General features: G+C 40.0%; 1 protein-coding gene and 1 long non-coding RNA gene across 2 annotated transcripts in view; both read right to left on the bottom strand.

Annotated features, from left to right (window-relative positions):
- The window catches only part of LOC140370691 (uncharacterized), a 592,343-nt gene that overhangs the window by 380,728 nt on the left and 200,506 nt on the right, over positions 1-11,109 (bottom strand). The window lies entirely within an intron of this gene.
- Positions 1-11,109, bottom strand: part of alk (ALK receptor tyrosine kinase) — a 424,897-nt gene that overhangs the window by 233,803 nt on the left and 179,985 nt on the right. Inside the window, exon 2 of the mRNA XM_072457605.1 lies at positions 5,251-5,361. Within this exon, the coding sequence (XP_072313706.1) occupies positions 5,251-5,361 (111 nt within the window). The remainder of the gene's footprint in view (positions 1-5,250; positions 5,362-11,109) is intronic.

Below are 11,109 nucleotides of genomic sequence, written 5' to 3'. Positions count from 1 at the left end.
CATTTTCAAATCATATTCAGTTTGCTTTTTGATTTGATATCATTGGTCCTCAGTGTTGCAGGCTGAAGCACTGACCCAGTAACTCACAGTTAGAGGGTTAGGCTGGGCCCGTGGGTGCTGCCAGCCAAGAATCATGACTTACACCCACTCAGTAATGCAACACCTACAACTGCAACAGGGCACAACATCTATACAGTTAGATGTCAATAAAATAATTCGCTGTGGGTTTATAACACTCATCAATTTTCCACCCACCTACATGGCAGCTCTTTTAAGTAGGGTTATAATTAAATGAAACACGCCAAATGTGTGGTAATGAAAGGGCTCTCAGTATGTGAAGTGAGATATACATGGATATGAGTTATTACCCATACTTTTATAATTATATCTGACATGTAACACTTTAGACCTGGGTAGAATCAGAATGCTAACTGCTTAAACGGTTACAGCTGTCATTCTGTGATAAAATGTGAATATATGATTATATTTCTGTGATGTATTTTATCTGCATAATAGTGATATTTTATCTGCATCATTAGTCTCAGAGAAGAACGGGTGTGTGACAAACTGCATTTGTGAAGGGGTCGTAAAGATGGGCCAAAGGATGTTTACCCTAGGGGGGGAGTTGCACCCCCCCTTGCAGGCTTGATCTCTACGGAAAAATACCAAGTGCCTTGATGTGAGGCTGACCAATGAGAAATGTGACCCGCCTATTCCAGAATATCTAATAAAACCAACCAGCATGGGAAAAAACGGGGTGAGACGCAGGAGGATCACGCAGGCTCCTTACCACAGCTTGCGTGAGCAGTCCCCGCGTTTTCTCCCAAGCTTGCCATACAAATGTCTGATGTTTCTGTGTCGTTTCATATTCTAAGTTGAATTGTGTTCTCAATGTGTTACGGAATAGCATCGGTGTATGTCTCCTCCCAAGGACATTGTCTCATCCCGTGACACATTCTCTACTGAGATAAATATAACGATCTGGTTATACATGCATTATACATACACACCGTGCTTGCCTCTATTTTGGTTTTGTCACATAGAGCAGGTTGTTCAATTCAGGTCGCCGCGGCATGTTAAGTTCTTTCTGCAGAGCAAAAAATAGCAGTACCACTCCTTGCGGTGGAGTGATCGAACCAAGGAAATATGAACTTGAACAACGTGTGCTTCATAACGAAAACAACAATACACGTGAGAGAGTGCTATAACGAGTTCAATGTAAATCAACAGTTAATTCTGTGTTCATAGAAAGACTATTTCTATTGATCCCATAGCAGATTTAAATTGTTTTTCTTTTTGATTTTACATAGTTTTATGTTATATCACCAAAGCAATTTCCTGTTGTGAATTCTGTTCATTAGCAATGGCAATAAATCTTTTCTGATTCTGATTGTGACATTTAAACTACAACAGAACACCTGTAGACGCCAGGTCCACACCAGCAGTAAAGGCCAGAATTCAATTCAATTTAGTCCAGTTTATTTTTTAAAACCATGTGTGGTATCAAGATCAGTATCGTGGTGTGCGGTGACTTTTCTGGACGGCCAAGCACACTTAATATTTAATGGATTTGCACAAACAAATAGAAAAAGAAAAAAACAAACATTCAAAATTAAGTTGGAAATTTGACACTAGTTTGAAAGCAAGTTTGTTTTTGCAGATGGGTATAACTGCCATCATGACTGGAGAAATGGGACTATTTTAATGGGACTACCGTTCACCAAAATGTCTGAAACAACAAACAAACACTGCATAAAATTATGAAAAATGATTAATAAAAACTAGGCGCCACAAGATTAGTCAGTTTGTTTATTTGAGACCCCAAAAGTGCAGTGTGTAGTCAGTCTATTAAAGCAATCCTAACACAGTTTACCCTTCAGGTGCGACTGATAGACACTGTAGTGGAGACGGAGTGCAGAGAGAGCCTGCTGCAGCTGGTGCCTGTGTTGGCTTTAGCGGGGGGTAATAAATGCCAGCAGACAGCAGATGCTCGAGGCGCACAGAGATGTACGACCGCAGCCTACAGCCATGTTCTGCACTTCTTGTTGCTGCAGTGACCTAAACCCGGCCAAACCGCTAGCTCTAAACGCTCCTGCTCTTTTAACTTTTCCCGCTGAAATCATCCCGGTTTAAAATCATCAAAATGTCTCAATGGATATACGAGAGCTTGTAAAATCGACGCTTGGTCCTAACAAGTCGAGAAATATGTGCCACTAAGTCCCTTTACCTAGACATAAAATCTTTAGAAGCCATACATGTGTTATAAAATATACTTATTACACTTGCCCTTGGGCTGTCAGATGGCTTTTTTGGACGAGTGCATTTGAGGCTATTAGGATTTAATTTATTTGATCAAACCATGCCCATACTCCGTGTGCCCAGATGTGCGACTTTTTGTTCCAAGCACCATTATCTACAGCCAATTCAGAACACATCGGCAAGAGTAAAGTGGACTTGAATGGCATTTCAACTCCCGCAAATATAGTTATGTAACCTGTTTTGTTAATAAAGCATGCACAAATTCAATCTACATTACGTATGTGTAATCCCTCTGTTGACCAGGTAATAAAATTGAATTGAAGCCTTTTTTTTAAGCGTGAATCTGTTTAGTAAGTAGCTTCTTCAGTTCTTCTGAGTGGGATCTGGTAAGCCACTGCCTTAAACGTCTGTCTGAAGGGAAGAGCTAACCACACACAAACTAACACACCCTAGTAGTTGTAGTAGAGGGTGTTAGTTAATTCTGTTGAACACAAGTTTTAACTCTCATCAGCGTCATATTTGGCATAAGTGTCCATGCACCTCACTCCTATCAGCGTACTCTGAGTAAGTCTACTGTGTTTTAGTTTTGGTTTAGGCCTGAGGATGCGGGTACACATTTGGGATAAGTTGTACCCTAATTTCTGTTCAGTGATGGATTGTCAGTCCTGACAAAGAGAGCCTCTTCTCCTTTGCCAGGATCTGAATTTCACTGTCCTCAAAGGTGTGGTTAGCAGCTTTGAGATGGGGTCCAAAGCAGCTCTTGTGACAATGTTGTTACATTCTCTTATGGTGTTCACTGCTGCTCGGGTCCTGACAAGAACCAGGAAGTACCATCACATTAGTCCTGTTCTCAGGTCTCTGCACTGGCTCCTGTGGCTCAGAGAATAGACTTTAAAGCAGCTCCGCTTGTGTACAAGTCTCTCCATGGCCTAGCACCAAAGTGTAGGATATGTAGATGTCCTCCCCCTGTTGCCATGGTGACAGGAATGCGGGCTGTTATCTACTGCCCGTGTGGAGTTTTACGGCCCACACAAAATCTAGCAAGGACCTTTTGCAACTTTCAAGTCCACAGCCTTTTAGATCAGCCACATCGGTGGAGCAGCACGACGGCCTTTTCATTCAGGAACGCCTCAGAGCCAAGGAGAACGCCTCAGAGCCAAGGAGAACGCCTCAGAGCCAAGGAGAACGCCTCAGAGCCAAGGAGAACGCCTCAGAGCCAAGGAGAACGCCTCAGAGCCAAGGAGAACGCAGATCGCAGAACCGATCCAGTCCTTCTTTGGCCAGACAACGTCAGAGCCGAGCTCCAGAGCAGGCCCTTGGACTCCACGCAGGCCCTTGGACTCCACGCAGGCCCATCTCCTCAGGATCACAGCTTCTGGTTCCGTTCGTATGAATGCACTTCACAGGCTGAATTTCATCTTAGACTTAACTCTAACACCTAGATAGATCTAGAACCATCATGTCTAGTGTTTTCCATCTGTTATCGACTCATTTGCATATTCCTAATTCATATTTATCTGTTTAATTATTTGGTCATTAAATCTTCATAACCTACATTTGGTAAAGTGTTCTTTCCTTTCCAGAAAAGGGGTCAATGTCACGGTTACGTCCTCAAACCTTTAGATCAACGAGCAAATTAATTTCTAATTAATTAATCTAGATATCTGATATCTTAAATTGCCGATTATCCGGCTGGTGCCCCATTCTACTCTTAAAAATACAATTCAAACTTACTTACACTTATGCAGTGTGTCATGTTTGAATTCTTGAACAATTCTTTAATCAATATCAAACCTGAATGCCCCCCCCTCCTTCACAAGTGGGTGGACATTCATATCCTTACAGTACTTGTACTAGTATGTTACCCTACAAAAGTACATCTTGGACATGTTAGTGCCATATGAACCATCTCGGACTCTGAGGACCTCAGGGACTGGCCTCCTGCTGGTGCCAGAGTCAGGACAAAACATGGACTGGCCTCCTGCTGGTGCCAGAGTCAGGACTAAACATGGGGAATCTGCATTTCAGTTTTATGCAGCTAAAATCTGGAACAGTCTCCCTACTCTGACAATGTTCAGTTTTGTTTACCTGCGCATACGACTGAAAGGATTTTTATTTGCACTCTTCTCTTTTATGTGATTTCATTAGTTTAGACAATCAGTTGGACTGATTTAAAAGGGAGTTGGACTCCGAAAACACGTTACCCTTTGTGGCTAGGTGTTTTTTTAATTATTATTTTTGTATTTTGTTAATTTTATTGTATTTCTGTTTCTGTAATTTCTTTGTGATTTGAATGCATTTTTCCTGCTGTGTGAAGCACTTTGAATTGCCTTGTGTATGAAATGTGCTCTACAAATAAACTTGCCTTGCCTTGTGGATGAAGTGGCGATACATTAGTGAACCCAAACCACAGAATGTACCAACATCGACGTGAGCTCTGCTCTGCCGTGCGGTGCAAAAAGCCATTACTGTTACATCAAGCATATTATATCTTATCCTAAAATACACAAAAGTATACAGGGGTCAGAACTTTACCTCTCCCCAAAAGGGATGGTACTATTGTTAATAATATATACAATATTATTTATTTATTAAGACAAAAAGGCTGAAAAAACAGTTAGTATTAAATTGATGAAAGAAAATCATAATTTTGCCACCAGATTTAGCAGAAAAAGCTACTTATTTATTGTGTTCTCATCTATATCATTGTTATAACAAAGTATAGTACTATATGTTTTTTTTTTAAACAAGGAACTTGTTCATACATTTCTAACAAAATAAAATATTCATATTTATAACATTTTCAAGTCATGATATTATCGTTAATTGCAGTTATTTTGTTCATGATAATTGTGATACAAAATCATCTTATGTTCCCAAACCCCACCAATCAGAGCTCAGGGTCCACAGCATCACAGACAGATGATATCAGCCTGTCATGGTCAGTAGTGAACAGTGAGTCCACTCACGGGGCTGATGTGTCTGACTCACCTGATATCAGTGCCGGGTCCAGGGGGAAGCTCAGGTCATCTTCTGCCACCCACGAGAAGTTCCAGTAACCTTTAGGAACGCCCACGGCGCCTCTTCCTGCCAACGGCTCTCCTGCAACAACAGACAAGAGCCTTTCAGTAAGGGCAGAACTTGGTGGAACAATGGTCAACATAGTCATTGGCAGGACGGTGGCAGAGTGACTAACACTCTTGCCTGACAGCAAGAAGTTTGCGGGTTTAACTCAGACCGGGCCTTTCTGTGTATGTTCCTCTGGGTTTTTCCCATTCAACCCCAAACATGCACAATAGATCAAATCCTCCAGCTAAAGTAGTCCTGACCAAGCCTTGCACTGGAGCTGGGTGCAGTGGGTGCAGCGATCACTGCTGCTGAGGAGATGCCCCGGGGCACTGAAAGATGGGTCAAATGCAGAGGACAAATTTCCCTACAGGGACAATAAAGTCCTGCACAGTAGTTCCTGCTTTGCAATACCCTTAACTTTCAAAAACACTAAAACTAAATAAATAAACAAGCACATTTCAAATGAGTATTAATTCATTGCATCACACTGGAAAAATGTACAATCTTATATATGTTAAAAAGTAATTGAATTAGGTGGTCATTAGTCACTAGAACACATTTTTCTATATTATTACAAACTTATCCAAAATGCACAAGTAATTTGTCCTAATTAAGAGTAACCAAAAGATGAATCCTAATTCCAAAATTATTTTTAAATGCTTGTGCCACAGTCCCTGGCACCGGGGCCATAGATTAATGGTCTACACGCTGCAAAGTGACACTCTGCACTCGAGTCATAAAGTTAAAGAGAGAGTGGACCCACATGAATTAGATATTGGATATCAATAAGCTGTATAATTAGGCAAGGACAAGTTTGTGTGATTCAGTTTGACCCTTGTCTACACCTTCCAAAAGCGCAAGCTCATTATCGCACGGTCGAACAGCGTGTGAAGTCGAGCTAACAAGTTCTCGTCCTCCCGCCTCACACACACACACACACGCACACACACACACACACACACACACACACACACACACGCACACACACACACACACACACACACACACACACATGCACACACACACACACACACACACACACACGCACACGCACACGCACATGCACACACACACACACGCACACACACGCACATATGCTAGCTCCTCTGCCTTGTCTCAGTTTACTGGTAATTAGTGCTCAGTATTGGGCCAAGGCTGTGGCTCAAGAATGTCCTTTTTTTTTTAAACGTGGCACAACAGCTTGCATGTCGATCAAGGTGTTATGTGAGACGCCATATTGAGCCAAACACACACTACAGTTGGGCAATCTGGCAAAAAACTATTTGTGTCACAATCTTTTCATGATTCCTTTAACTTATCTTATCTTATACTTTACATCTTATATTGCCCCCAAATGGTAGTGAGATAACACTTGTCTGTGTGGGTTAAATCCACCTATTATGCATTTGTTCTTGTCTTATATCTCAAACCATGTGTCAGTGAGTCAGCACAACTCCGGGTTGCTCCCAGTTGAATTTTTCTGCTCCCAATGATTGCAATGTGTTCCAAAAAACAGTGAAGCTCCATAATGTGATCCTGCCTCAGCTGCCTTAAAGTCATCTTCAAGGCATGTTGTTTTGGATGAGCGTTTTTGAGTTGTTTTTGAAATTCATGTTGTAACTACCTATGTTTATCTTGTATTGTATTCACTCTCGATCTGCTCTTTGTGCTAGTTGCCAAATGACCAGGCCGTCGTTGTAAATGAGAGTTGTTTCTTAATGGATTTACCTACCTACCACGAAATAAAAGCAACGTTATAATTACTTTAGAACATGACTGTGGCTAACCAATAAGGACGTGAGTAGGGAACGTGTCTATGTTTCAGGGCAGAACTGCATTAAACCTAAAAGCACCACATGACAAAACAATTCTGTTAAAAGGACTAGACCACATATCAAATCACATAACTTTCTCGCATAATTGACACTTTTCCCTCAACAACTTTTGAAGCTATGTTTTCTTTTTAAACACATTGTAAACTTGATTTATTCTTTGGCACCAATTAACCTATTCAAATGGTGAAGATACCTTGACTGTGGCCCTCGCTTATAATATATGCAAAAGCACTTAGCAGGGCAAAGCATAATGAGGTCTAAGGTCCCACGGCTGATACATGTCGGCTCAGACCTACTTATGCTCCCAATATTTACATAGTATTATATTTTACCTCGTTTATCAAACACAGATGTCCGAGTAAGAAAGAATGTGAAGATTCTCTAAAATGACTTAATTACATGACGGCTTCAACAGTGAAAATAATGCATTTAATTTGGTTTAATTCCTGTCACGGACACTTGTAAAGTAAAAGACACATTAAAGAACATTCTGAACAAAATTCTGTTGATTAAGATTCTGTTTGTTACAACATGTGGATATATATATTTTTAAATTAGGACAGTGCATATTAATCAATGTGTCAGCAGCAGCTTCAACATCAATATGCACAATACAATAGCAGAATTCCATACGTTTCCCTAAGGCAGGTAAAACATTAAACATTCAATTAGACAACAACAGACACATAACTTGACATAACATATTAAAGCTAAGAGCCAGCAGACATGTATGTCCAGATATCTGAGGCAGAAACAAGAAAATAAAGACTATTTACAGTAAAAACAACAATCAGAAGTTAAAAGAGCCCAAGAAAAAAGCATAAGATCATCAAATCAGATCGAAATCAGAATAAGAAAGTGTCAGTGACCAAAAATTCCAAACTGGAAACTTGCCTTGGTTATAAGGTGCAACATAAAACATACATTTAAAAAATAAATAAATATAAACCAGGACAAAATAGATGCCATAAAATAGGTTTGGATACAAAATATGTAAATCAAAATCAGTAACAATTTGACCTGAAATACGTAATTTAACTATAGATTTTAACATGACCATCAACGTCCTATACAAACTCGGCATAAGACCAACGGAGGTTAAACTTCAGGTCAGGAGTGCAGCACTTGTGAGCGGACAGCTGTGTGATGTATGTGCAGCCTGTGGGCTTTGTTTTAGGATAGAGCAGTGATCCAGAGATGAGCCCAATTACCCATGAAGAGAGAAGGCCCCATGAATCTGCCGCCTGGACAGCCAAGCAAACAACGAAGCCAATGCAATATAAAGATTGTCCTAAGCAGTGTTTAGATAAGTAAATGTTCTTACAAAACAGTCACGGATGCTCGGCTTGCACTTTACAAATATACACTACCAACTTTGGAGCTAATTAAGTGTTGAATAAGGACAGATGCATATTTTCGTACCCTGTGCATTGCATTTGTCCGCCTTTCTTTCCCCATTAATTACAGATTTACTCCGGGATACATACATTACTGCCTGAATAAATTGATTACTTGTCCGTGGCAGTGACAAGCCATTAAATGCTCGTCAAACTGGGCTAGCTCCACATCAGGTGGCAGGGCACTGGAATTGGCTCCTTTCTCTCTTGGAGCAGGCAACAAAAGACTGCATTGATTTCCATCAGCTCCGGCCTCATGTCCACTGAGTGCTCTGACTTTCATTAAGACCTTCACAGAGAAGGTTCTATAAAACAGTGCTGAACCAGCGGTGAGGGGGACACTTGGTTATGTAAGCCATTTGTATCTAATCCAACACAATAAAGAATGGCAAATGGAAGTAAGGCCAACTTGGTCTCAATTTAGTTTCAACACATTTTGTACTACCTAAAACGCCTGTGTCAAGACTGAGAAAATATGTATTTTTTATGTTTTATTAAAAGCTAAAAGCATTCCTGCATCCGAGGACCTTTTTAACTCTTGCATCGAGCATTTCCTACTTTGCTAAATTACACGTCATGAATCACATTTACACTAATATGAATTGTTGGTATTCTTAAAATATTGATAGTCTTTGATTAATACTGAATGACATTAAGTGAGATGAGAAGAGAAGTCTCACATTATGTTATTCTCAAATCAATTGCCTCTATTAAAAGTGCATAAAACATCAGTTGACAAATCTGACAGTTGACAAGGAACACAACAAATAATGTGAGAATGAGGACGGAGGACAATACTGCGGGACAAAGGCGGCCATTGAAATCCACAAACTTTCCCACGCACCTTGGACACTGTCGGACTGCAGATGACGTGTCACTCAGAACCCCGTCATAACAACAGCACGGGACCGCTCAGAATGACATGTTTTGTACTCGTGTGCATCGCCATTCTCTCTTCTGAAGTCATACCACTTTAAATGGAGGGGTGGAGTTAAATCTTGTGACATGTTTAAATGGATAATATGTATTCATTTCAGTTGTCCACTTACCGTAATAAGCTCCTTTAGTATTGTTGCATAATCTTCTGTCTGCCTCAGTGGAGTGGGATGGATTATTAGAATAAAGTGTTTTCCAAATCAGGGGTGGTACCTTTCCAAGTGAACAGTATCTATTAGTTCTGCTTGCTCTCTCACACAATCAGTGGTGGACTTGGAACTAAATTTCCTTTTACTCAAAGATTCTACAATGACAATGACTTCTACAGTGAGTGTTTGTGAGAATGAATCAGAGAATGCTTTAGAATGTTGTAAAATGCAGTGAGCGCAATAGTGGAAGTATATATATTATCATTCAGTGCATTGTTGAGACTGTTTGTCTTTCATTTAACGTACAAACAATGCCAGGAGAGGGAACACAGACCCACACATGCTCAAACACCATGGTTATGTCCTTTAAACATGTGCATAAAGTCTAAGTAATGTATGTTAATCTGGCATGTGTACCACAAACAATGTGTCTGATTAAAGATCATTTCCCAGACATATTATTTAATCACGCAAATAATCAATTCATACTTCAACATATTTCCTTAAACCACAAAGCACAGCCTTTCAGTTCTCACACTTAAAGCTTAAATGGAGCGTATGGTTTAATGTTGATATTAACTTATTAAATGTCCACTGTAATCATTTCTGAATCAGATGCATTTTAATCACTTTACATTCCCTTTTATTTAAATATCTGCCAATATGAATTAGCCCAAAATTGTCTGTTAATGCAAATGCGTATGCTGCTAAATAAAAAATTCACTGTATTAATTTTTGAATTGACAGAGCGATCAAACAAACAAACTCTTAAAAGCCTTATATTTAAAGTATTATGCCTTACACTGTAGTCACTCGACCTACTGTATACCCACTTCTTTCAGGTGAAATTATTTTTCCAACCCACCGTCAAGACTATACATCAGAAACTGTAGAAACCTTCATCAATGTCCATTTCAGCTCCATGTCTTGTCTCTCTTCAAAGCCCGAGACCACGATGAAAGCTGTTTGTTTCATTACATCATCAAAGAGTGTTAGCACAGATTCGGATGGACCTGACTGAAACTTTGATTTGGTTTGTAGTTGTTCCGTCGCCCCATGAGGAGATGATGAATGTGTTGTGGCTATAATGAAGGGGGAGTGATATTCCATGCACAGATGAATGATTTATCAAAGAGGGACGTTCAAAGGCCACTTCAACATGATAATGATTAAGGTGAAATTACAGTAGTTGGACTGAAGCGCACTGTGGCAACTTTCTTCTGTGCGTCAGTAACTGTCATCCAAGACAAAGACTTTTTCATCAATTTTACATCAAACTTTAGTTTTTGCTAGGTATTTCAACAATGACTTAGGCTGCGTTATAGCTAAAATTAAGTTCAATTGCAATATGCTACGGCTCAACTGTTACTGGTACAATATGTGACTTTTCTGTTGGAGGGTGTGCCACCTGCCTGGCACCCTGGGTGTACTATTGCTTTATTTATATCTCCAAGCTGCTCAGAG

This window comes from Eucyclogobius newberryi, unplaced genomic scaffold, assembly GCF_026437365.1.
Source record: "Eucyclogobius newberryi isolate DKJ021-1_F unplaced genomic scaffold, fEucNew1.0.hap1 SCAF_21, whole genome shotgun sequence".
Lineage (NCBI taxonomy): Eukaryota > Metazoa > Chordata > Actinopteri > Gobiiformes > Gobiidae > Eucyclogobius > Eucyclogobius newberryi.
Note: the sequence above shows the minus strand (reverse complement) of the source record. Positions and strands in the feature narration are given on the sequence as shown.